Raw genomic sequence first — 26137 nt, forward strand, 5'->3', positions numbered from 1 at the left:
TTTTGTATGACCATCCATGTGATGGTCACCCTATGCGAGTAACTGTTCGCCGAGTTTTACTTTTGACGCGGTGTGCACACACTGGCCGATCCAACCATTATAAGAAAACCAACAAGAAACGTCGAAAGTTTTCTCCGTGTTAAAGCCAGCCAATAGCCAAATTACAAACGAAAACGACGATTTGCAATTTGCAAATTATGCGTGCGGCACCTAGTGCAATCGAAACCACGTAAACCCAACGAACGCGAGTGTTTTAGACCACCTGCAACCTGAAACAACCACCATTGTACATAATTTACACGAACAATTTTGCAACGACAACAACAAAGGACGCCGCGCTGAAAGAGAGAAGTTGACATAACTGCAAAAAGTAAATTGTATTTAACAGTGGTGGGCAACTAAATAAAGCCCGGATTGTAATATTGGCAACGAAAAATCGTAGTGGGAGTGGCCCAATTGCGAAAACGATGTTGTTTTGTTGAGACAATTGCCAAAAAGCCACCAAAAGTTCAACTAAAAAAGGTAATACATATGTATTTTTATTTATTTGCAAGTGTATCTGCATCTGTATGTGTGCGCGCGCGTGAGTGTGTGTGTGGGCGTACTACGAATAACAGTTAATTGAGCACTCATCGATTTTTTAGCCCCTTTATTGTGGCTCCTAAAAAAGGCAACTTAAATTCATTTCACCTCACGATCCGATCGCCAGATAAAATACAAAAAATAGAAAAAAAATGGAAGAAAAAACTGTTGGAAAAGTTGCCAGCCATCGTCATTAAGTTGATTTGCTACCGCCGCCGATGCTGCGATTTAATTTACCTGGCATTTGGTTTGCTTTCGAGAGCTCCAGTTTCCCATTCCGCCGCATTCCACCTGGGCTTTTCGTTTCTCGACTTTGATTTTCGTTTCCCATCCAGCGGCCGATTTTCCTGCTCGCCGACAAAAAAAAATCGTATCGCTTTCGTTTTCACATTGGACGGCGCGATATACTGGCTTTTTGTTTTTGGTCCGCGACCTAGGGTCGCATTGCCCCGCCCCTCCCGCACCAGCCCGACCGTCCATCAAAGCACCTGACTAATTAGTGTTGAGTTATTAACTTGATAATTATCGCTAGCCACGAGCGAGGTGCACTACTGGAGTTCTGCAGTGCAGGCCTACTTCCGTAACTCTAAACATCTCTTTCATTTTCCTAAGATATATGTATGTATAAACCATTTTAATGGCTTACTTTAAATCTTATTGTACAACATGGATTAGAGTATGTTAGGAGTAATCTCCAACTTATTTAATGTACTCATTTCGTTGTAATAATGTAGTATGATATCTTAATCAGATTCAACATTGTTGTTGATGAAAGTTAGCGGAAGTTGAATTGTATCTGTGCCTTGCAGTGACTAAGAACTAACTTGGCTATCTTTGAGGTCTTTTCGTTAAACTCGTTTGGAACACCATATCGAAATACTGAAAACGTTAAATACAAAAAAAAAAAAAAAAGAAACAAACACAGTAATTCGAGCTTGGCGCTGACTAAAGCTTCGCTTTGTTTATGGAAATATATGTGGTCATAATCAAGCTTTTGGAACCGAAGTCACACGTAAATCTTTTCTGCGCATTCAGACGTATCGATGCGATTGGGAGCCCCTCGACTAGCGTTTCCAATCAATGGTTCTTGGGAGAAAAACTTCGAATCATTTGCATTTTCAGTGGCGTGGCGACCCTCGCCTTCTAATGACTCGATTGATTTCCATTTTGGGCAACCTTTCTCGTTTGTGTAATGCCGGAAGTCGTTTGTCGTAACTTCTTGTATTGATTATAGATAATAATCGAAGAATGCTTTCCGTAGAACGTCTGCCAAATGGTCGTTGGCCAGCTAAAACAGCTGCCATTAGCCGCAGTCACGCTGTCTGGCTTGGGTCATACATCATTTATGTACTCCACTCCTTTGGGCAGGCAAATGACTGAACCCCCGCCCACCACCGATAACCACCCATTTCCACCAACTCCCACTCCGAAGTTCACGTGAAATGTGGCATGCCTAACCCAACCAGATGATTCATCATAACGTGGCATAGGCAGTTTATGCAGATTCCCTACCTTCCTTCCCTGCCAGCCAAGTGGCTGTAACACATTTTCATTTATGCTCCGCTCTCGCACACAATTTCTCCACCCTCTCGCATTTTTCCGTAATTTCCTGACTGATGAGTGAGCCTGCGCATTGGAAAATCGCTTTTCCAGAGCGGTAACTCGCCTGCCGAGTGGTGTGTTGAATTTCTGTTAGCTTCAGGGCTGGGTTGCTATTTTGACATGCTCTTCGGAACTTCTGGATTCATTATTATAGTTTTATTTTTAATGAGATTTTAAGAGCTTATCAATTTTACTACAATTTCCACATATATTGCCCTCTAAGACACGCTTTTGTTTAGAAATTGTTGCCGTCTTGTTAATTCAATTCCACACACTTTCTTCTGCCGCAGACTGAGACTGAAAATATATCCATTTCGCTGCGCATCGCATGTCCAGCTGTGTCAGCTTCTTTCGAATTCTTTGATGTTTCGAAATTGCCTGTCCGTAGATAATTCAGTGCGATTATATTGCGTGCCTGCTGACTGACCGCTCGTACATCATTAGCTCATCGGTGGGGTTTTGTTAGCTAATGGCCATATACTGCAACTGCATTAATAACATAATGTTTGTGTCATTAACCTGCGAACGGAACGAGTTTCCTGCTCGCGCAGCTGGAAAATCGCTTGCCTTTCGGCGGTGGCGGCTCTAATCTGCATAGAATGCGGATCGTCTTGGAAATGTCAGCTTCTCCCCCTCGCAAGAAAACCAGTTAACCAACTAATAGTGGGCCAAATTGCGATTGGTAGTATTTCAGTAGGCTATTCGAACGCATGCGTGACCGCGTTCGACAGTTGGTTTTGTTTACATTTTGGGTTATTGATCGGCTGGCGCACGATTTGATTCTCCGTGCGCTTATCATCAGCACGCACACCATGGTGATACTACACATATATGTAGCTAATGCGGCGGATCTGGTCATGGGCTCTGTGTCATGGAGAAGCATTCGGCTGGCTATCAGCACGAGCATGCTGCTCCAGTTTTCCGCGTTAGTTGCGGCTCTCCGCCTCGCGCTGAATATCGCTCTCTGGAATGGCGGAATACCCTATCAGTGGGTTGATGTTGTTTGTTGTCCGGATTGGGAATAGATGAATCTGTGTGCTCCAAATCAGTTTGATTAACTAAGAAAAGCAAAGCAAGTAATCTAAGAGTAAAGCCCAAGAAAAGTACTTTGTAAAATTAAGAAAGATCAGAAAAAGAAAGTTAAATACATGACACAAGCTAGTTCATCAGCTGATTAGAAAAATGATAATATATGTTATTTTAGAAATTCTAGTAGTGTTTTTGTACTTCATAACTTTCATATTGGAATTGCAGATATCTGGATTGATAATTGATCTTTTAGTTCTTGTTTTGCACATTCTTATATAAATATTTGGTATTATTGATTAATTTCCCACAAATATTGTAATTTTCCCACTGAATTTCCCTAAAATAGGACTATTTGTTTCGTCCGTTTTGGAATATGCTTGCTAGCCTTTCGTGACTGGAAGAGTTGGCCCACTGTGTGCATCTGGGACGGGGTAGTTGCCTCTACCTCTGCCTCTGCCAACGTCGCTGTTTTATGCTGCGCAGCAGAGGGCAACACCAGCATAGCGGGCGGAGTGAGCTGCGAGCGGCCTGGTCGAGCCGAGCCGAGCGGAGCGCCCAAGTGAGTTACAGAGCAGCGCCACACATCGACGGTCGGACGGTTGACTGTGCCTGCTCACTTCGCTCGCTGGCTGAGTGGCTCGTGGTTGGGTCGGCAATCGCCTTATCGTGTGTGTGTATCCCCCCGTGGTATGAAAATCGGTGGCATATATATATATATATACTTCGTCTATAGCTGCCCAGTTCTGCGTTCAAGTGCGTGAATGAATATAAACATAACGCGAATTTGGCAATTGTTTTGCTTTTCATAATTCACGCGACTAATTACGAAATCGATAGGTTAGCTAGCAGCGCCTTGAGGAAAACTCACCACACCCACTCGAAAAGCCCGAATCTTCAGCTCTCCGGGCTTGAGTTTTCCACTTCCCATTTCCCATTTCCAGTAGTGCGTATATAGGAGTGCATTTCGATATAGTTCTTAAATGGAGCATTGAGCTGCAAGTGAATATTTTGTTTAACTGCATTGAATCACCACTGTTCGTCAAGTGCTACGTTGTGTGTTTTGTTTCGTGCGTTATTTAATTATCATTTGTTTTGCGCCTTATCGCTGGAACAAAGCGTACTATATATACTATATAATGGATACAGTCATGCTATATGCTTCTGCAATGGATATTCCTGCTTGGATATACAGAGAATCGCGTTTGGCCAAGGTAAATGCGTTTTTATTTGGCAAATTATGGCAGCCACAAGTTTGCATTTGTTTTGGAAAATCGATTTTCTGGAGAGAGAGAGACGCGCTGCTCTCTTTCCGCCTCTCAGCTGATTGTCAAGGGGGGGAAGTGGGCATTGGGCAGTGGGTGGTGGGTGTTAGTGTTCCAGCCCCGTTTCCTTGACACGCTACCTTTTACCCGCAGATACTTTTCTTTAGCGTGCTGTGTGCAATTGATTCCGCTCCAAAACGAATCGCCACTGAGTCACTAGCCCACACTCTCGGCAAGATGTAGTTTGGATATTTGGAATCCAAGAGGCCATTTCGAGCCAGCTGGCGGAAGAGGGTTGTTCCATGCGGTGGACGCGATATGAATATTGGCCACCCTCTGAGCCGGAAAACTTTCTGCCTGGCGAACCCATTTGGCCCTTATTTATTGGTTTTCAGTGCCCATGGAACACCCCCATAGATTGCAGTGCGATGGCTCACGTTAATTAACCACGTATGCAGTATTTATTGAGTTTCAGTAGTAATCAAATTGCTTGGCGCACTGGAAAAAACTTTTTGGAAAAAGGCAATCGAGCTATCATAACTCAAATAACCGACTATATAAACATTGTGATTCATATCTTGTTTTTGTGAACAATTATACTGAAATAGTACTACTGAATTAGTCATATTTTTGAAAGCATGCTGATAAGACAGTAGTAAATTACATTAGACGTTTCGTTTAACATTTAAAACATATATATACATAATATCTTGAGGCACTGTCACCAAAACTTATTAAACAAGAACCTCTTATATAAAAGATTCCAAACTAATGAGCAATATCCGTGACATATTCACTTTTTGTAATGCCTTAGAATAATGACAAATTGTTTTGGACAAATCCGAATATGGGCGCACCTAGGCTCCATGATGCCTACTGTGAGCAAGAATTCAATTGACTGCGAAATAAATTTCATTACTTATGGCTTGCCAAAGTCGCATGTAAAGTATTTATAACCCGTACATATGCACTGTGAATAAATGGAGGCCATATATGACAATCCAGAGGCGTCGCCCACATGCGAAGTTGCCGCAGAGATATACAATATAATAATAACTCTGAAGCAATATGTGCAAAGATCTGAGATATGTGAGTTCCCCGTCTTCTCTGCTGTCTTGGCCATATAACGTAAACAGTTTTAAATTACAAAACTGTTTGCACCCAGATTCCATAGGATATACATATGTACATATGAGATATACGACATACGTCTCCCCTTACCTGTCTATCTATGGTGTTTGGTGTTTAAGATACCAGAAACCAGTCCACGCCGTCAAGTGTTGTTTGGATATCATCACTCTTACTGCCTGCAAAAGAGTTTTCATTTATTCAAGGAGAATTTCCCCATCTTTGGCACACCTGCTGGCCATTCATTGATCTGTTCTGTGTTTTCGATCTGTTCTCTTGGCCACATTCAAGATCAATTTGTTGGAATGCCGCTCGACATGTGTAGAACCACTTAGTATTTGTTTTCTATGAAACTAATGCAAAGACATTTTCGAATTTGGGTTAAAAATGTGTGAATGATATATTGAATCGCTCCGCAAACATTTAAACAAAAAGAAAGAAAAGGGGGAACATACAGACATGCCCTGGGGAATCAGTAGTCCGGCGTCTTTGGTGTCCGCCAGCTTTTTTTTTGGAGTCACTTGGCATAGATTGGTAATGCCACTCGAACGCTCGAAGACCCACGGGCAGACAGTCAAATGGATAGATAGATAGATATATGGATAGTTGGATGGGTTGGGGGGGCACGAAACTGGGTCATTTGCCTAACGTCTGTCTTGTTTAAATACTTGCGCCTGATTTATTGGGGACTTTGTAAAGTTGATTAATCAAATGGACTCGCGAGCTGTTTCGCCTCAGTTTTTGGTTATTTTCTCACATTTTCATTTAGGTTTTGGTTGCGTTGTCAAATTTATGGGTCTTAAGAGGCTTCGTTTGCGTTGATATCGTGGAATTATGTTGCATAAGTTATGCACAATCTACACCATTGTGTACGGAGATAAAGCTTCATTATGTTGTTTTCCGAAAAATACCTAGAAACCGGAAAAGATCCAAAGGGAACCGCACCTTTTGAATAAAATCCGCTTAGGTGCGTAGGAGTTTGAGATTCTTTTGGACCACGAAGCTTAGTTAAGTTAGATGATGACCGCTGGCAGTTGAATAACTGAACCTTTTGATTACCATATGTAAAAGCCTCTATTGCATCGTTACTTTTTATAGATTATCTGGTAATCATTGTTATTGGCTTTCCCAAAGCTTCCGTATCTTGCACTTTCTTTCTCTTTTCGCTGATTAGCCAGCAACAAACGGAGCCGACGACGCCGATTTGATGGCTCTTGTCTCGCCAAAGTTGGATAATTGTGGGGGAAGCGAGATAACTTAAGGTGGAGGATTTCGGGGTCTGCAGTCGGAGAGGGCAGTCATTTGGCTGGAATTCCGCGTCACTTTATGGCCGCCGTTGTGCGAACATTTTTCCCATTTGTTTTTTGTGAGCCCAGTAATGATATACCCAAGACCATGGCATCTTTTTCCTACGAATGTGAATTGAAAATTACTTTGCGGGCTCTTTCTATTGGGTTTTGTTTTTCTCATTTTTTCGTCTTTCAAAGCGATTACAAAACTTCCACCATTTATTATCGCCATAGTCATTTCTGTCTCCCATGACGCATAGCGTCGAAAAGATGTATGCCATTTTTGCATAGCTGCAATTGGATGATACGCTCCAAGAGGTTACAGAATATTATCCACTGGCCATGGTGCACTTCCGCTCCATTTGGAGCCATCGCGATGCTTGACTGCGATGCTTAGCAAACGATTTAGTCAAATTGGTCGCCATATACATATGGCGATGCATTCTGTGGAATGCAAAACAAATTCAATGTCTAAAAATTGCATATTTATAATTGAGATCAGCAAAGGTGAATCAGAAAATTAAGCTCAATAAAAGGTTCAGCCAATGTCGCAAAAAAGAATGATTACTTCATTGATTCCTCTTATATTGTATATTGTTTTTGTTTCATTAGCTTAACTTCTGTTGAATATTGTTAATAATTCTTCTCAATTCTTGTGTCATTGCAGGTAAGCTTAATATCAAACTGAAACGGAAATGCGTGTGCCTCATATGGCCACGGGCAATCGATTGACAGGCGGTTCAAGGTCGAGGCATCTGCCCACATCCGTTGGATGGGTATTAACGAGTGCCCATATCTCTTACGGAATCGGTTTGAATGGAGCGCTGCGTGCTCGAGGGCTCAAAACCCAGCCCAGGCTGGATAGACACGTCGTTCTGCTTTCAAGAGCTTCGATTGACACAAAAAACTGTGAGACAGCGAGAACTTAAGGGCCCACCTTGCATACTACCATTTTAAAGATGTCTGTTTTTACAGTAAATGCGAGCTCTTAGATGTTTATGTACCCACCTAAACACAAAAAAACTGGCATCCTACTGACCGCACTTCAATCAGAAACTCCACTCTCTTGACTTACTTTCCAAGTATATTTTATTTCCGCCTTGTCATCATCAGTAAACCAAACACTTGTCGCCACTATTCATCGGTGTGCCCAGGGCACAGCCGAACTCTCGTCCGAATTCCGCGGAGTTGCTGAGCGGTCCATTGACATCCCATCTCTCCGGTGTGTGCTGCATCAGAGGCATCGAGTCCAGGATGGCATCCTGGTTGTCCTTTGCCCAGCAGCGCGTCTGTGCGAAGTATATGAAGAATAGCTGGGTGTTGGTGAAATTTAACTCCGACAGCGTTTCCTTCGCCAGTAGTGGACGTAGCTTGTGATCCTGCTGCTCCAGCCAAGCTAGATACGCGTTGAAGGCCAAGTTGAGACCACTGCCATCGGCTATAATCTCTCTTAGCCTGGTGGCATTGCGAAATTCGCCAGGTTCATTGTACAAGTAACTACTGTACTGAGCCCGTTGGCATTCGCTGGCATTTCGGTAACCAGACATGGTCACCTCATTCCACTGGGCCGTCGCCTGTGGATGATTGTTCCATCCCTCGTCATCGAATGCCTGAACCAATGCACTGGCCAATCGATGGCCCAATAGCGCATATTTCAAAGACTTTGGGTAGTAGTAATTGTAGTATGGAGCCTGCAGCAGACCCCATCCAACCAGGACCATTTGCTGGCGGGGGGATAGAGCAGCTCGCACCTCGAATGCATCCAGACCGTCTGCATCCTGACCAAAATCGTTGCCCCTGAGGGCTTCGAACTGCTGATGGGAACGATACTTTAGTGCAATCTCCAAACGGCGCCAGTAGTCTTCTGACTTCTGGAACTGCAAATCGGTTAGATCCAAACTTTGGTAATCCGGCAGAGACACTCGATATTGTGACAGTCTGGTTCTGGCCGCCCTGCGATCGTTCTCGTCCATCCATTCCACGTGGAACTGCTCCTCGAGCGCCTTGATCACATCGTTGAAAACGGCGTCCAGATCATGTTTTGCATTATCGCGCTGTACATGGCGCTGGAACATCTCACCCAAAACTTGCGGAAAGAGACGTTGCGTCACCTGGACGCATTGGCGGGCACGTTGTGAAGGTGCTTCCTCTGGCGGCTGATTCAGTTCGTTCAGGGCCACGTATAGAATGTAGCCACCAACGGTGATGCGGTTATTGGCCTTAACAGTCCTCACCACATGTTTAACATATTCCGGAGAACGAAGATAGACTTGGGATGGGTACTGACTCTCCAGGATGACCTCTACCAGCATTTTAAAGTCCAAGTGATTTCCCATCTCGCTGGTGAGCTCGGTCAGGGTCATTCCTCCTTTCTGGCGCCGCAGACGCTCTTGACCAGTTCGCGATCGCGCGCCGTAAATTTGCGCCTGTATGGCGGGTGGAAACTCCTCCTCTGGCTTCTGAATATCCTGCTCTCCCATTTGTTTGCACAGCTCAAACTCGAAACGAATAATATCTCCTGCAAATCTAGCCGCCTCTCCGGTGTCCATGCCAAACCAATCGCGCAAATTCTCGGTCACCTGCTGCTGCACCAGCTCGTAGACCTCATCTCGCACTTGAGCTCCTCGCGTTGCCAAGGCATTGCAGTGCTCAGCTGGAATGATGGTGAGCTTGGGCTCACCAAAGTATATGGTATTACCCTTCATGGTTTGCAGATTCAGATCGATTTCCAGACCCAAAAGTATGTCCAATCCGTAGTTCCTTCTCAGTTCGCCCAGTGTTTGTACCCACTGACGATTGTGCTGCCAGTTGGAGTTGGGAACGTTGCGTAATCCTCCGTTATCCTTGAGAATCTTCATTAGGAAACGACGTCTCTCACTGGCATTTGCTTCCACTGCGACGCAAGATTCGTAGAAGGCTCGCACTTTTCGAACATTCGTCATGCTGGCTCCACTATATCCGTTCGGATGATGTTGCGGCGGCAGTGGCTGGGTGAGAAGCTGCTGCAGTTGCTCCGAAATTTTGGTCTCCATCAGTTGCTGGGCAGTGGACAACTCATCCGGACGAAGCTGTCGCTTGTGATAACGGCCCCACTGACCGCAGGCATACTCGAAGAAATCCGTACAGGGATCGGCGCTCAGGTTCATATACTTTTGCACATCTGTAGCTATTTTTTGGCGCACCAGTTGCTCCTCACGTGAGTCTGGAAAGTTTCCACTCATCTGCATGCGATTCATATGGTTTTGTCGGGCTTCAGTCACATCGCAAAGTTGGATTTCAAAGAGGAGTAGCAGCTCGAGCAGAAAGCCCAACCAAGCGCTTCTGGTAGCTCTCATCTTGGCGTTGAAAAATCGACTGAGCTGCGGTGTCTGGAGGCTTGATAATGCGCGAATCGGAAGCTTCTCCTGGCTGGGCTTGAACCTGGGAGAACTGGGTCAAGTTTACTCTCAGTCCCTGTGGGTTATCACATCCATCGAGGCTCATTGAGGGATCTGCGAGAGAAGTAAACAAACTCGGCCTCGACAACCGAGAACTTGGCATTGACAGCAAAACAACACCATTCGCTTGGTGACAAGGTTCTCCCACTATCAAGCTAGCAAATGTTGTAATCCAACGGTCCGAGAAGGTTTACAATTTCTCTCAGACAGGGAAACATTTCCGATCTATACTATAGACTGTCATTAAATCGAGACAATTCATAGTTAATTTAGATTATTCTAAACAAACAATAATTGGTGTTTAGATGTGCGGTTTATTCAACGTTAGCCTAGGAAGAATTCAATACAGATGCTACTATTAATTCAATAAGTGAAATAGAATAGAATAGTTAAAAATAGAATAGAATAGTTTAAAATCCAATTATTGTTAGTATATGATGCACTTGGATGCAGGATTCATGGGTGATCCAATGGGGCACCGAAATTCACTCGCAAATTCAACTGAGTTTCGCAAAGGTCCGTTTACAAGCAGGCGAGTCCAGGTGTGATTCTGTCGTGCACTATAGAGGTATCCTTCCGGAGTCCCTTGCTCATCCCTGGGACGAGCCTCCTCCAGACTGCAATGCTCTTGGGCATAAGCTAAGAAGAATAGTGCCGTGTTTGAGTAGTTCAGATCCGGCAGAGTCTCCTTGGTCAGTTTAGTGAAGTCGTTGTTTGGCTCCTGGAAACCCAGCCATGTGAGATACGCCCGAAAGGCGACATTGATGGCTGCGCTGTCCGTGATCAGCTGCGTGGTGGCACTTACATTGGGCCTCAAATAATTGTCCACCTGGCGGGCAAAGCAATTGCTTCGAATGTGATATTGCCAGGCTGTTTGACCATCCCAATTATCCCGCTCGAGCAATCCCACCGACCAATGCGGATCGTCAAAAGCCATCACCAACTGTTGCGCCAGCTGTACGCCCAATGTGGCATAGCGGATGGCATGGCCATAGCGAGGATCGTAGGCTGGTGGCTGCAGCAGGGCCAAACCCATATCCAAACGTCGCTGAACTGGTCTCAGTCGCACCCTGGCCTCATAGGCCTCCACGGGATCGGTGGGAGCAGGCAAAAACTCTTCGAAAAGTCGATTGTTTCTTTGGGACTGAACCACTCCCAGCAGCTGGCGGAGATTTTGCCAATAATTGCCACGTTCCAGCTGCAGTTTAAGGATCACTGGACGCTCGTAAGTGGGCATCTGCAGCTTTAGGTTCCTAAGTTTTTCCTGGCCCACCCGCTGAGTGCCCTCCACCAACCATTCCGCACCTAGACTTTGCCTCAAAGCTGTCTTTAATGTATCATAAAGGTTGTCCAAATCTATTCTGCCATCTTCAGTTCCAAACTGCCGGGCATATAATTCACCCAATGCCGTGGGAAGTAGTTCTTTAGTTCGTTCCAAGCACTCCCGTTTCCTTAACTGCGGGCGATCATCTAGAGGAAAATTCAGAGCAGACACCGCTCGATACATTATATAGTTAGCCACTAGACTTATGTTGTGGGCACTCACAGTGCGCTTAAGTTGGCGAAAATATTCCGGTGCTGCCATGTAAACGGGTTTATAAATATCCTGGCCAAAACTTGCCCTTACATATGAATCCAAATCCAGTTCGATCGAATTCGAGAACTCACGCAACGTTTTGCGGGTGTAGTTGGCTAGATAGAGCTGTTCCTCGGCATCCCAGGATTCAAAGGATCCACCTTTCATTCCACCACATAACTCATGCTCGAAACTAAGAATGTCGGCAGCTAGACGAGCGGATTCATCGTGTCCCAATGCCAACCAAGATTTTAGTTCGGATGCCACTCGATGTTCAAGGGGTTCGTAAATGGAGTCCCGAATATCTGAGCGATTCCGAGTGCACAACTCGGTTGGAATCAATGTGCTCGGTTCACTTAAATACAAGCTGTTCTCATTTACATTGCCATAGTTATAGCCCACTCGGAGTCCGATCAGGATGTCCATTCCATAGCGAAGTCTTAGACCACCTAACACACTAAGCCAATTGTAGTCATGGTGATGCACTGCCCATTGGGAACCGGGAACAGCTGGAAAGCCTCCGTTCTGGTTGATGAACTCGCTGAGGAAATGCTGCTGCTGCTGGCTCTGATGAGCCTGTGCCGATACGCAGGACTTGAATAGCTCCTTGGCCTGTCGAACTATGACGCTATCCTCTCTCCTTACAGCCTCCTCCACGAGCAGAAGAAGCTCCCGGTCTGTTTGCTGCTGCAATTGCTGCTGTGGGGTTAGAGTTGACTTCCAATTGCCGCATGCATATGCATAGAAATCCACACAGGGATCGATGCTTTTGTTCACATGACTGCCCATATCCTGAGCCTTTGAACGTCGTACCGTCTGTTCCGATTGGTAGATCCGCTGGAACGGCGGTGGTAGATCCTCGCCAGAAACCAAAGCATTTTGCTGGAGGTGTGGCAGCCAGAGCAGCCATAAAAATACTGTCGTCCAACACGGGTCCGACATGCTGCCGGAGCTCGGTGAAGCTATCGACTGCCTTCGCCACTCACAATCGCATTCCAGCAGCCGAGAGTCCAAGTTGATATGACCAAGGGTCAGTTGGGGTTATCAGACATCAAGAGAGTGAAGCGCGCAGAGAAAGAGATTCGCTTCCAGAAACTGATTGGAATGTAATAGCTTTTGTAATAATTTGAGTCATACTAAACTTGGGTGCTCTTTAAATTAGATTATTCGAAAGATTTGGGGTTTAGTAATAGAAACTCCAATCAAACGTATGACAAGTGCAACAAATGCTTTTATTTCGAAATCTCGTAGAATAGATACATATTAGGTATATGGATGGCAAAATTCTCATCTCAGTAGAGAGTGCACTTAAAGCGGGCGTTTAGCTTTTCCTCCCTGGAGCAACCGTAGGCATTGGCGAACTGTTGCGAATTGGATAGCGCTGTGTTAACCCGCAGCTGCTCGGGAAGCTCATCAAAACGCTCCACAGTTTCCGGATAATCGGTGCAGTACAGCTGCGCATAACCCAGATAGAAAATCTGATTGTGGTCATGATCCAGGAGTGGCAGACGTTCCCTTTGATATATAACCGGTGTTTCGGCAGCATTCTTCAGCCATTGTTGGTAGGCGCGATAGGCGATATCCAGTGCTCCATTATCGGCTACAATTCTACGCAGCAGATCCTTATCCTGCACCGGCTTACCCTTGTATTCCACAAATATGGCGTACTGCTCCTGGAAACACTGCGTACGTCGAGAGTATGAACTCTCCGAGGTGTGATCCCACCAGTTGTTCTTGTAACCATAGGCATCGTAACGCCTTCCAACGCCATCAAATCCGTGAAGCATTTGTCGAGCGAGGAGAACACCCAAGGTGGCGTACTTCAAGCCGTTGGGATAGGCGGGATCCCAGAAGAATCTTGCCTGCAGGAAAGTAATTGGCACTTGGATGCGATTCTTCTGGATCTCGTAGTGCGGCAGCTTGTGTACTTCATCTTCGGCCACCGGTTCGGTCATCAACTTGGCCAAACCGCGTTGTGTCTTCCACTGGAGAACACTGACCAAGTTCGGATAAAAGCGATCCATGTTCAGAATAAGTCCGTGCATCTGGCGAATCAATTTGTTGTCGTCGTGGGTCCGGAAGTGCAGCTTCAAAGCCTCCAGTTTGGTGATTGCCTTCTGCCTGGTCTCCAATGTAAGCCAAAGTAAACGCTCCGAGGCCTGCAGATCCTCGCGAAAGACTCGCTTGATGTCCGACCATGTCGATTGCAACTCATTGATCATCTGCATGTGGTTGTAGTTGCGATGAAACAGACTCTCCAGCTGATGCGGGAAGAATTGCTGAGCCAGCTGGACACACCAAATATCCGCTCTCTGAGACGCGGGCACTCGGGCGATATCCAACGCTTCCAAAGCCTTCCACATGGTATAGTTGGCCAGCTGCAGCTTGGGTGTTTCCCTTATCACATCCACCAGATTTGACATGTAATCCTCCGGTGTCTCATACAAATCCATGTACAAGTTGTCGTTGAAAATCAATTGCAAATACCGGGTCACATCTACATAGCTACCATAGGCAGTCTTCATCTCAGCGGCGGTCCTTTGACGAGTGGTTTGCGCCAAGGTGAGGGCTGGATTGTGAGGCAATCCCTTGGCCAGTTGCTGCTCTATTTGGACGACTTGACTGGCCACCTCCTGCCTCCAGTGTTCCGATTGTTCCGGGAAATACAATTTCAGCTTATTTTCGATCGAACGCTCGTAGATTTCCCGAGTTCCTTCGAAGTGGGGATGCAAGTAGTGACGCCGTGACATGGGAAACTGTGGTGCACCGATCTTCAGGCGATGCATCTTCTCCTCCTTGTAGTCGAGTATCACCTCCAGTCCGATGAAGATGTCCACGCCAAGCTTGCGTTTCAGATTGGCCACCACCTGCAGCCAATCATACTCGTACTGATACCAGGACGCCACACGAATCTCCGGCCAACCGCCTCGGAAATCCGTCACATTTTGCAGGGTATTCAGGGCGGATCGCGTGTCGTTTGTTTGTAGGCGGCACGATCCATAGAAGTACTTCAACTGACGATCGGCACTGTTCTCAGCTCCTCTGGTCGCACTCTTGAGCATATCTGCGCTCTTACGGATATATAGCTCCTGGAGTTCCTCCAGGTAGTTGGTCCGCGTCTTTGACTTTCGAGCGGGATGCAAACGAGGCCAATTGGCGCAGGCATAGTTGTAGAAATTATTGCAAGCCTGCTCCTTTTCATCGCCCATATAGGCTTTGATGTGAGCAGCCTTGGCCAGTCGCAGGATGTCTATCGAATAGTTGGCCGCCAAAGGATGAGGCACTGAAGCATCTATTGCGCATATCGAAAACAGGATGGCTCCCAGCAGGAGTCCAAGCGGTTGAGAGGCCATAATGTACGGCAAATGAGGCTTCTACGTTTTCCGTGTGATCCGAATGATTGCCGAAACGAAACTGAGCGGGAATCGAGAGATGCGTCGATTTTTGACTTGAACCGAGGCTTATCGTCACCACCGCCGCTTGATTGGTTAATTAGTTCCATTAACCGTTGCAGTGAATTTGCTCAGCCTCTCAATTACGCGACTGACCTAAAATTCCTAAATTCTAATTTGAGTGCTCATTTTCCTCCCATTCTCCCACTCTCGCATCTGATAATCGCGTTCCGTGGGCTGTATTCGCACTTGACCCTCAAGGTAGCTGCCTATCCGAGCTTCAAGTCTTATGTGTATATATATACTCGTATGTAAACGTATTAGTTAATGAGCTAATGGCTTTTCCGGGCCCAAGGTTGGTACCGACTCATCATCATCCTGTAGCGTATAATTAAAAGTTGTTTGTGCTCACAGAGTCTGCTCGCGTCGTTACTAATTTTTGCCCCCTTCCTTCTTCCTCTAATTGCAGATTGAACTTTTCCTCAAGCTAGATTTCTAAATACATTTTAACCACGGAAAATTGACTAGAAATTGCCAGCTAGCAATCATCACCAGACAACGGCCATCAAGGAAACTTCACACACGGTAAGGGAATTTACATTCTTATATTTGCGCACAGCTGCGGTCAAGATAATAGTCCAATTTCCTGGGTTATTTGTATTAACTGTTTTGGCTCAAATTCAATTTGACTAAAATCCTGTTTATATTTGCGGGTTGTTACTAACACTTACTCTAAAACAAATTGACCGCATCTGTAGATCGTGTATCATAGTTTAAGTATGTATTTCGCACTCGTAAATTAAAATGCCAAAGTGGCAGCTTTGGAACAAAGCCAAAACAAAGTGCCATAACTTACTGCACTGTCATCCGTTTGGGAACCACTTAATGTTAGCCCCAAACTCGCTTTCAAAGTTCCTTTTATTATTTGCAATGGTGCTTTGAGAACGTGTCACTTTAAAGTTCGAATAAATAATGTAGTATTGACTACAGCTACGACTTAGTCACTAGTTTAATACTCGATGTGTCGCCTAACCAGCGGTGGTCTTAAGTGCTTGTCCGCTGAGGCGACGGTCAAGCTCCACGGTATCCAAGGTGATGTTGTACTTGACATGATAGCCATTGTTATCCGCCACATAGGTGGCCGTTTCCACGTACACATAGTTGTTATCCTTGGCGGGAAAAACGTACGAAGAGGTTCGTTTGCCCGTGATGATCAGTTCGGGTTCCTCGTCAGATTCCTCGGACGTATCCTTGAACTCTCCCATTTCATCGCGCTGCTGGTTGGCTTCCCTGATGCTGGGAAGAGAAAATATAATAGTGAAATTAAAATCAATATCAAAATAAAACGCAATCAACTACGCACTGAAATTCGTAAAGCACTTTGGTGTCGGCATGATTTTGATGGATGTACAAAACAAAGAATACGAACATCAACAGGCACTGAAAATATTTAAAAAAAAACTTATGTTTACTCTTCATATTTGTTTTTAGAGGACTTTGACTCACCGTAGTAACTCTGATCATTCTAATTTAAGCTGCTTTGAGGCACTGAATGAATGGAATCCCAGATGAGATTACGTATTTATTTGTTCTGTGTTCTTGCAGTAGTTGCAATCTATACAACGGAACTAGTAAAACCGGTCCGTAACATTGCAACTGAGAGTTCTCAAACTGCCGATTCGCACCAATTATTCTTTGGACAGATATAGAGAGAGATATATATCTATGATATTTCTGATTTTTCTGATGTGCTGTCGGCAAACGCCCCGGCAAACGGGTTTCCTCCATTGCTATTGGAACTGTGACTATTGACTGGATTTAATAATTGGCCCCAGCAATGCTGATTGACAGTAATTGAAACTATTGGAGCGTCTAGTCTCTGGGGGTTTTCTGTGTCATCGCTAGCTTTGGAAAAAGCCCTGGAAAATCTTCTGTTAAAGCAATGTTTTAGGAAAGAAATTTCCTAATTAAACGCGTTTAACGATCTTCAGATTTATTATTCAATAAGAAATTTAAATTATCTTAAACCCTTTAGTTAGTTATTGATATACAAATCTCAAGACAAATAAATTTTAAGAAAATAATGCTAAGGGTATCCTCTTAGCCCAAGACTGTGAGTATTCTCAGGAGCTGCGAACTTAACCGACTTCCGATATCCAATGTTGTGGGTTCGCAGTCCACCGGAAGATTGGGCACATTTCCCTCATATGTTCCTCTGTTGAGCTGTGTTGTAGTTGAAGTGGAAATCGGTGCAAGTGTGGGTAGAGGTACCACGGGTCTTCCATTTACGACTACAGGATCATTCGGCGTACTACTTGGTATTTCAGATGGCGAGATCAGTGAGTGAACCCTTTCCGAAGGTGCTGCCTCCTCCATAGGTGTGCATAGTTTTGGATTTTCTGCAGGCTGGACAGGGTCCGTTGATGGGTTTAAAAATCGCAGGCTGAAGCCAAAAGCGTTGGCAAATGCCACACAGCCAAGTAGGAGGACTAGAAACTATATATGATGTGAATTGGTAGTTAATGTAACGCTATAAAATCCGGTTCGAATGGATACTAACACTCTGTTGCATTTTTGAGCTGATACTGAAGCTATAACGCTGTGACGGTTCGATTTATATTGCAACCCCTTGTTAGTTAGTAATTCATTAATTTACCCATTCCGATTAATAGCAAATGAAAACGGGTTCAGTGTTATGACACATGCCGATTGACTTTAAATAGAGACTAGAAAGAATTGTTCTCGGTATGAAGAATTTATTTGATATTTTGTAACTTTTAAATTAACAAAATGTAATACTTATTTATCCCAATTGATTTTTAACTAACGTTTTAAGTGTTTTAGCATCTAAACGTGATCCAATACCGTCGGGAAGGGTTTCGCAATCATCCTGAATTTGATCTTCCCTTTCCAAGCTGACTTCGGTTGTGGTTAAAGTGGAAGATGGCTTCAAAGTTGGTTGGGGTAAAAGTTTCTGTGGATTGGGTACACTTTCATCAACCCTTTCTTTAATTAATTCCAGTGCCCTTGTGGCCAATGGAATTAAACCCATAATACCGCTGTGAGGTACATTCCTTTGACCATAGTCACTGCCAACTTGAATTGGGCTTAAAGTGGAAGTGGGTTTAAGTGTTGGTAGTGGAACAACTCTTCTCTCGCTTTTTCTCGATATACTATCAATATCAGTGTTGATTTCCGTGGAAGTTAAGGAGGAGCTAGGAGCCAAAGTTGGAAGCGGCACAGTTTTTCTGGTACTGGAAACTTCAGGCGAAATGGTACTTTGGAGCACTTCATTTGGCTCTAAACTCGTAGTTTCAACGGTCTTGCATTGTTTAATGTGCGACACCTGCTTAGACGAGGGCTGTTCGTAGTTTTCATTGGAAGAAGAGTTGGCTTAGACCACCAGCATTTACAACGGCGATCCAGCCGAGAAGCGCAAATATAATCTATAATAGGTAAAATTATTAGCGCTATTTATCAATTGCAATCCGGTTTAATTGGATACTTACACTTAGTTGCATATTCGATTTGATACTGAAGCTCAATCTCGCTAGCAGTTGATTTTATATCGAATTCCCAGTTAGTGAGATTCCCATTGAGATAGGAATTGAATGAAAACGAGTTTAAATTGTTAATCAATCACTTAGAAGTTTTCTTGGTATGATTTACGATTTTCTTTGTACTAATTTATTATTGAAGTAAGCTTACATAAATGTTATTTAATGATTTTCATGTTTTACTCAATTAAAAAGAGGGTTATTATTATTTTTTATAACCAGTGTTTGAAGAGTTCTCGCATTCAATCGAGATCCAATACCCTCGGGAATGGGTTCGCAATCATCCAGACTTTTATCCACGGTTGTGCCAGACGTTTTAGCTGATTCCGGAGTAATTGAACCGACTTTAGGAGTATTGCCTAGTCCTTTTGGCTCTGAACTCACAGTCTCGATGGGTTTGCACGGTTTCAAACTGGGTTTCTCCTCCCTGGATGACGGCTGATCCTTGCTTACATTGGGTGATGGGGTTTTCGATGCCAGTTGACTTGGGGCAAGTGAATTTGCAACAACCACCGAGCACAAGAGCAATACTATAATCTATATGGAATAAATTTATTACCACTTTTTCACAATCCGAGTTACTTGGAAACCTACACTCAGCTGCATTTTCGATTTGATACTAAAACTTGAACTGTCTGGCACTGACTTTTATATAGAACTTATAATGCTAATACGGTCCCATTTAGATAATTAATAAAAACTGGTACAGATAAACGATAGAATACGACACTAAAAAAAAAATTGTACAAAAAATTATAATCCTCTGGATAAGAATAGCAATCCTGTTTATCATTGTCATTATATTTGGTAAATCAATTATAAGCTCGCTCTCATTTTGACTTTTTTTTATTTTTATGCATGTGGAATTTTGAACATTAAGAAAAAATTATATAGAAGTTCTTATAATTTTACTTGGCAAGTATTAGTTATGTTAAGCTATTGTTTATTTTTAGCGAGCGTTTTTAATACGGGTACACTAAGATGTATATAAAAAGGGTTCATAGGGTTATTATAATAAGATTTCTCGTCATCTGATGATTCCTTGGCATTCAAATCCGTGATAGAAATCAACTGCTTGGATGTATCTACACCCGAACGGATTTTTCTTAGGACTGGCGATTGACTATCATAGTTGGGATAATCTATTAGACCGCACGTGTTGTGGATGATCAAAAGCACAAGGAACAGAAAGAATTTCTAAAGAGAAAAGATTGAATATCTTTCTATTTGGTTTCTAAACATTTCACTATATTCGCACTTACTATAGGTAGCATTTTAATGTTGATACTGAGGCTCGAATTGATTGAGATTCAGTTTATATAGATTTGACTTCAGATATTATATTATCCAATCATCTAATCCTGTTAAATGCTAAATGGCGTGTGAAAGCATTTGATCGATCAGATAATAGAATGTTGATTAAATCACGAGTAAACAAATTGAAATCAAGTCGAGATGTGGACACATATGTATATTAAAGTGTTTAGTAATATTAATAGCTTAATAATTATAGGTAAATAGATTTTTTCTGAATTAGTTCCGATTAATGTAGATCTATGGATCAGTCAATTTATGCAAGGATCTTTAGTAGAGTGGCGCTTAGTCTTGGTCCAATAGAATCTGGGTAGCAGTTTTCGTCAAGAATTGGATTACAAAAGATAGTTGTATCTTCTGCATTTGATGGATCACTGGTGTCATCAAATTGACCGGGTAAATCTATAGAATAATTATCCTTATTTGGTTGTCGCCTCAGAATGCTTAGAAGCTTTTGAAATCTTGCTTTTGATTTCAAAAGTTCTTCTCCAGTGATGACATTCAAATCGTTATCCTTTGCTCTGTTCCTAATTTCATCGTTGGACCAATCATATGAAGAATGGGAGTCCTTGTGTACTAGAAACTTGGGATTCGTGGTGGTCACGTCCTGGCTCTCCGAACTTCCGCCGCTCCAACTTAATCTCAATAATACTAGCAGGCATACAAGGAGTGCGCACAATATAAACTGAAAGGATTAGACATTATTATTCTGTGGGATTACAGGGTTAAATGACTTTAGTACTTACAATCGCTTGCATGTTCAGTTCACTTCTGTTATGAAATTCCACTTGGTAGTGAGTTTTATATCGACGTGGCGCTGTTCGCTAGTCAGTAATGCATAAAAATTACCCAGGTAGACAGTTTTTTATAGTGGGGCTACTTTTGTATGGGCGTTTTTTGAATTGGGAAAATCTATTTTAGACCAAGCATCATTAATATGTTCTATATTTATATCACGGTATTTCAGTAGTCCAGTTCTTAAAGCTGATTCACTCTTAGAGAATTATGAATAAATTTGATTAAGATAATGTACCATATAATCGTTTGCAATGAGAAGTGCGACAAAGCTCACTTCTTGGTAATTGCCACCCTCGAATGGCACACTTCTCATGACTCATTAGTTTTGCTATGACTAGTAGTGACTACTAGTAGTGTTAAAGCCTGTTCTAAATGTAAACAAAAGAAGCACGTTTTTTATACTCTTGCAAAGGGTATCCATATTTCGTTTGTAGTTTTAGCCTAAAGCGAAACGACTAAGGGGTATATAACTTGTTTGCTTCCACAAACTATTGATATCAATTGTATTTAATTGCAATTGAAAGATTATTACGGTTTATATCCCCCAAAATAGTGGGACTCCCAAGAATAATACTTGCAATAAGCATCGTTACCACTTTATTTACAATAACATTATGCAAATTGTGTTAATTAGTGTCTCAACTTCCAGCGTACAAATTAATCAATGGCTCTGATTATTTAAACCACATTTTAATTACAATATTCACTTTGGGATTAAACAATAATGCACACGTTATTGTTTTTATTACACGGCTTCTATTAATGATCAAAAAAACCAATCATTAAGTCACGGAAGGATCTCTCTTTTATTGCGTTTCAAGATACTGTAATCGATTTCGTTAGATAATTTCTCAGTAAAAGCTATACTCTAGTAGTTATTGCAGTTACATTGTGATATTATCTTATATAATCCAAAGTTATTTGTGGGACTTTCTCTAACTGCGTTTTAAAGTTATTTAAGCCGGTTCAATAATTAGTTTTAGCAGGAACTCTCTTAACAGTATTTTCAAATTTCAACAGTATTCAACACAAGTATGTCAATTTAAATACGAAACAGTAGAAACTTAGCTGGTCTATTCGATAAATGGATGTATTAAGGAAATTCTAAGGAACTGTTACCTGATTACCATAGTTAGTGGAGCAGATAAATGACACTGTGCCATAGAATCTATTACAAAACCAGGCGGTATCCATAGCTATATTGCTTCGAAGATAGTATTACTGAAAGTGGTTTAAAAATCCCCTCCAAACTGGGGCAAAATCAATAAATTCACGTAATGCAATTAAAATCATACAATAGATTTTTAGCTTGAAATTGTTTATTACAGCAAAATTAATAATGCGAGTAAAATAGCAACGGATTTCGTTTTGCTTAGTATACTCTTAAGTGTATAGGAACGTAGCTCTATAACTATTGACAAATGTAACAGGTATTACCAAACATTCTGAGTTTAAATCTCTTAAGGATAATCAGTCGGTTAACTTATTAAATTGGCTTAAACGACACTTAAGCTAAAATCTTCAGCACTTTGGCTGATAGATTGTTGACTGGTTCCGTTGTTAATCCTGCGCCGGCATTGGTGATTTTAGACAGGAATGTATAAGGATACTCCAACTCGGCTGATTCCTGACACGACGTGGAAGATTCCTTTCCAAGAGCTTGGCTATCGGATGTATCGATTTTAGATAGCTGTCTGCGATTTGCTTATCCCAAGTTCGGGTGGGGGCTTGGCTGGCTGATTGGCTCTCGTGCTAACTGGTTGTTTGATGTGTCTTCTGGCGTCTGGTAATCGTAACTGTAAGTTTGCAGCGTCAAGCGACTCGGCTTTTATACGATTCTCGACGAGCGTGGAGCGGGTGCATCCGCCCATGGCACACGACCGCCACTCGCCGGGTCGCCGGGTTGCGTGGCATGCGGAATTTTCCCACATTCAACTGCCCCATCGAGCGAGCAGTTCACAGAAAAAGCACCGAACTCTCCAATTACGGTCTATAAAATTGACACTATATTTAGCCCTTACCGTCATCTCGATGTCTAGACAGCGGCGATCCATCGATCCAATTCAGCTTGTAAGCTGGTTAGCTGGTTAGCGGGTTTGGATGATACGAAATCGAAAACCAGCTGCTCGATTGCGCTGATTCACAGCCATGTTTGCATATGTTTCGCTTCGAATTACATGAGAATTTTTAGCATATTTGTGGCTTTTGATTCACACTCGGACTTTGGACAATAAACTCATAAACTCATCGCTCTTGGGGTTGTTAATTTAACGAATTGTGCTCGATCATCGTGAGTTTGGCTTCATTCAGACACGTAAGAATATTGCACTAAAGTTCACAGGCGACCATGAATGTTAATAAAGAATATTTACCAATAAAGTTTTATTTTTTATTGAAGGTCATGGACATCCTTGAACCGATTTTGCAACATGCATGTCTGTGTTTCACAAACTGAGGAAAATTTCTAGAAAAATAAATGAAACTCTTCATTAAACTTGAACTATGTGAAAATTACTTATAATATAATGGTGTGATAATCTAAGATTTTATGCTAAAATAAGTGAATTGGTTTAAATATGTAAATTTTTCCTCGGTGAACTCCCAATATAAATTGTGTTAAAAATTATTTATAATGCAAAACACCCAAGATTACAAATAATTTTCGAGAGGGGATATAAGAGTTGAATCTTTGAAGATCTTCATTTGCTTTTCTTACGCATTTTAGTTTTACAATTATCTGCTTGATTTTTAGTGTCGCAATATCAAAATTCCAAATTCAATTTTATAACAAACTCTTAACGTAATAATCGAAAAGTAATCGAAGTACAACACTAAAAATGAAAGCAAAGTAAATATTAAAAATATTTTTAATTTCTGTTGTTTGTGTTATGCGAAGCAAACTCACGTGTATCCCCTCTTCAAAATTATTTATTTTCAGACAGAAACAGAAAAAAGGGTGTTTTGCGACTCTGCCCCCCAAAAATTAAAGTATTCCAAGCAAACTCAGTAGGCAAGACCTTAAATGCTCTAACCAAAAGACAGCGCGATCCCGACGAACGACAAAGAACGAGGACGACTGAATCAAAGCAACCACGGTGTGGTCATTTCTGTACCGGTGTGCCGCTGCAGCTCCTGGTGCCGGCATGGGTGCCAATGTGTCGCAGCTGGAGCGGGAGATTGGCTCCGATCTGTTCCCACCGAATGAGCACTACTTCGGTCTGGTGAACTTTGGGAACACCTGCTACAGCAACTCGGTGCTGCAGGCCCTCTACTTTTGCAAGCCATTCCGCGAGAAGGTCCTTGAGTACAAGGCCAAGAACAAGAGGCCCAAGGAGACGCTGCTGTCGTGTCTGGCGGATCTGTTCTACAGCATTGCCACGCAGAAGAAGAAGGTGGGCTCGATTGCGCCCAAAAAGTTCATAACCAGGCTGCGAAAGGAGAAGGAGGAGTTCGATAACTATATGCAGCAGGATGCCCACGAGTTCCTCAACTTTCTGATCAATCACATCAATGAGATCATACTGGCCGAACGGAATGCAGGGCCCAGCAATGGGAATCCCAAGGCCACCAATCAAGGCGGAAGCACAAGTGCCATGGCCAGCAGCATAGCTAGCAAGTCCAGCTCAACGTCCAACTCGAATTCCAACTCCAATTCGACAACAAACTCAAATGGCAACAGTAGCAATTCGACGGGATCACTGAATGCCAACACAAGTGTGCTGGATGCCAGTGGCAGTCTTACGGCCACCACAACACCTATAATCTCAGGAAACGGAACGGGAACCAATGGGGCCAACTCGGAGCCCACCTGGGTGCACGAGATCTTTCAGGGCATACTTACGTCCGAGACCAGGTGCCTCAACTGCGAGACGGTGAGCAGCAAGGACGAGAATTTCTTCGATCTCCAGGTGGACGTGGACCAGAACACCTCGATTACGCACTGCCTGCGGTGCTTCAGCAACACGGAGACCCTGTGCTCGGACAACAAGTTCAAGTGCGACAATTGCTGCAGTTATCAGGAGGCGCAGAAGAGGATGCGTGTAAAGAAGTTGCCCATGATCCTGGCCCTGCATCTCAAGCGCTTCAAGTACATGGAGCAGTTTAATAGGCACATCAAGGTCTCGCATCGCGTTGTGTTTCCACTGGAACTGAGGCTCTTTAACACCTCCGATGATGCAGTGAATCCTGATCGTCTCTACGATCTGACCGCTGTGGTTATCCACTGCGGTTCCGGACCAAATCGTGGCCATTATATATCCATTGTGAAGAGTCACGGACTGTGGCTACTATTCGACGATGATATGGTGGACAAAATCGAGGCTTCCACAATCGAGGACTTCTATGGTCTGACCTCGGACATACACAAGTCTTCGGAGACCGGCTACATACTGTTCTATCAGTCGCGGGACTGCGCCTAATCCTACTACGTTATCGCCCATTATAAGTTAAGCTGAAAGTTTTCAATCTCCTGTGCAAGATGAATGCCCTAAAAATTGTATGTCTTTTACTATCTAACCAAGCAAAATACCACACAGCTATCAATAAAGATGATCATCAATAAAGCAACCGATTGGTCTAGGTCAGTGAGTCTTGATGGCTGTCAGGGCCAGAATCTCTGTGGCGGTTCAGTCAACCCACATGATCACCTGGGGGCTTGCCGGTGCGCACGTAAACAAATGTGCGATTTCCCGTGGCAAAGCGGTTTCATTGTGGCTCAAAGCTGGTAACTTACGCGACTGGCTGGCTAATCGCTTAGGTAACCGGTGGCCGATGAATTTCATCAGAAATCCCCACGTCAAATCGTTCGGGAGGGTCGCGAGCCACCAAGGCAACTGACCACCGGTCACACAGGTGTTTTGCCACCAATAAATGCCAACCTTTTGGACACCAGCGGTTGATCGCGGGGTCGGCGGCTCAGCATCGCCGCACACTTAGTCACGTTGTCGGGTGAAAAGCACGTGAGGCATATGCAATATTGGTCAATGGAGTGGGAAATATGCAAATCGCAAATGGATCTGCAGCATAAATCAAGTCTGCAGTTTTGAGAAGAGTTACTCAACCGATTAGATCGAAAGTGACACATCGAAGGCAATGGAATGCGGCTAGAACAATGAGTAGATATTTTTACTAAGAAGTTTGTAATGCTATAAAATTATTGAAAAATCTAAAAG

At 43.3% G+C, this 26137-nt stretch overlaps 11 protein-coding genes and 1 non-coding gene across 16 annotated transcripts in view; 3 read left to right on the forward strand and 9 right to left on the reverse strand.

Moving 5' to 3' along the window:
* Positions 1-56: 56 nt before the first annotated feature.
* Usp12-46 (Ubiquitin-specific protease 12/46) lies at positions 57-25530 on the forward strand. Its single transcript, NM_142842.3, has 3 exons — positions 57-522; positions 15767-15882; positions 23905-25530. The coding sequence occupies exon 3, from the start codon at positions 24110-24112 to the stop codon at positions 25382-25384; it is 1275 nt and encodes a 424-aa protein (NP_651099.1). The 5' UTR covers positions 57-522; positions 15767-15882; positions 23905-24109; the 3' UTR covers positions 25385-25530.
* The window catches only part of CG7029 (uncharacterized protein), a 43130-nt gene continuing 17049 nt past the window's right edge, over positions 57-26137 (forward strand). For 3 of the 4 annotated variants that reach the window (NM_001104410.3, NM_001275924.2, NM_001275923.2), the window contains exons 1-2: positions 57-522; positions 15767-15882. The gene's annotated coding sequence lies outside the window, so the exon portion shown is untranslated. Of the gene's footprint in view, positions 523-3770; positions 4425-15766; positions 15883-26137 lie in introns of those variants that run through there. The other variant, NM_001104411.3, reaches the window with a different exon arrangement.
* Positions 7966-10232, reverse strand: Nepl13 (Neprilysin-like 13). Its single transcript, NM_142839.4, has one exon. It carries the CDS (start codon positions 10225-10227, stop codon positions 8002-8004), a length of 2226 nt encoding a protein of 741 aa, NP_651096.1. The 5' UTR covers positions 10228-10232; the 3' UTR covers positions 7966-8001.
* On the reverse strand, positions 10596-12867 carry Nepl14 (Neprilysin-like 14). Its single transcript, NM_142840.4, has one exon. It carries the CDS (start codon positions 12845-12847, stop codon positions 10757-10759), a length of 2091 nt encoding a protein of 696 aa, NP_651097.1. The 5' UTR covers positions 12848-12867; the 3' UTR covers positions 10596-10756.
* Positions 13116-15328, reverse strand: Nepl15 (Neprilysin-like 15). Its single transcript, NM_142841.4, has one exon. The coding sequence runs from the start codon at positions 15256-15258 to the stop codon at positions 13198-13200; it is 2061 nt and encodes a 686-aa protein (NP_651098.2). The 5' UTR covers positions 15259-15328; the 3' UTR covers positions 13116-13197.
* CG13841 (uncharacterized protein) lies at positions 15888-16855 on the reverse strand. 2 transcript variants are annotated; one of them, NM_143984.3, is made up of 3 exons: positions 16804-16855; positions 16661-16737; positions 15888-16593 (listed from the first exon to the last, which is right to left on the reverse strand). In NM_143984.3, the coding sequence occupies exons 1-3, from the start codon at positions 16819-16821 to the stop codon at positions 16326-16328; spliced, it is 363 nt and encodes a 120-aa protein (NP_652241.1). In that variant the 5' UTR covers positions 16822-16855; the 3' UTR covers positions 15888-16325. The 2 variants fall into 2 exon arrangements, with proteins under 2 accessions (NP_652241.1, NP_001303483.1); NM_001316554.1 differs by having other exon boundaries at positions 16182-16593.
* Positions 17277-17889, reverse strand: CG43091 (uncharacterized protein). Its single transcript, NM_001260317.3, has 2 exons — positions 17858-17889; positions 17277-17793 (listed from the first exon to the last, which is right to left on the reverse strand). Exons 1-2 carry the CDS (start codon positions 17867-17869, stop codon positions 17398-17400), a joined length of 408 nt encoding a protein of 135 aa, NP_001247246.1. The 5' UTR covers positions 17870-17889; the 3' UTR covers positions 17277-17397.
* CG43092 (uncharacterized protein) lies at positions 18039-18823 on the reverse strand. Its single transcript, NM_001260318.1, is given in 2 exon segments — positions 18039-18743; positions 18807-18823. Coding segments are annotated over 2 exon segments (655 nt in total). The 5' UTR covers positions 18819-18823; the 3' UTR covers positions 18039-18100.
* Positions 18931-19463, reverse strand: CG43093 (uncharacterized protein). Its single transcript, NM_001260319.1, has 2 exons — positions 19449-19463; positions 18931-19391 (listed from the first exon to the last, which is right to left on the reverse strand). The coding sequence occupies exons 1-2, from the start codon at positions 19458-19460 to the stop codon at positions 19038-19040; spliced, it is 366 nt and encodes a 121-aa protein (NP_001247248.1). The 5' UTR covers positions 19461-19463; the 3' UTR covers positions 18931-19037.
* On the reverse strand, positions 19769-20143 carry CG43094 (uncharacterized protein). Its single transcript, NM_001260320.2, has 2 exons — positions 20117-20143; positions 19769-20051 (listed from the first exon to the last, which is right to left on the reverse strand). Exons 1-2 carry the CDS (start codon positions 20126-20128, stop codon positions 19791-19793), a joined length of 273 nt encoding a protein of 90 aa, NP_001247249.1. The 5' UTR covers positions 20129-20143; the 3' UTR covers positions 19769-19790.
* Positions 20312-20926, reverse strand: CG43095 (uncharacterized protein; the record flags this gene model as incomplete). Its single annotated transcript, NM_001260321.2, has 2 exons — positions 20312-20853; positions 20915-20926. The coding sequence occupies 2 exons, from the start codon at positions 20924-20926 to the stop codon at positions 20425-20427; spliced, it is 441 nt and encodes a 146-aa protein (NP_001247250.1). The 3' UTR covers positions 20312-20424.
* On the forward strand, positions 23296-23388 carry mir-4953 (mir-4953 stem loop). Its single transcript, NR_048468.1, has one exon. It is a non-coding gene; the product is annotated as a mir-4953 precursor RNA (primary transcript).

Source organism: Drosophila melanogaster, chromosome 3R, assembly GCF_000001215.4.
Source record: "Drosophila melanogaster chromosome 3R".
In the NCBI taxonomy this organism is placed as follows: domain Eukaryota; kingdom Metazoa; phylum Arthropoda; class Insecta; order Diptera; family Drosophilidae; genus Drosophila; species Drosophila melanogaster.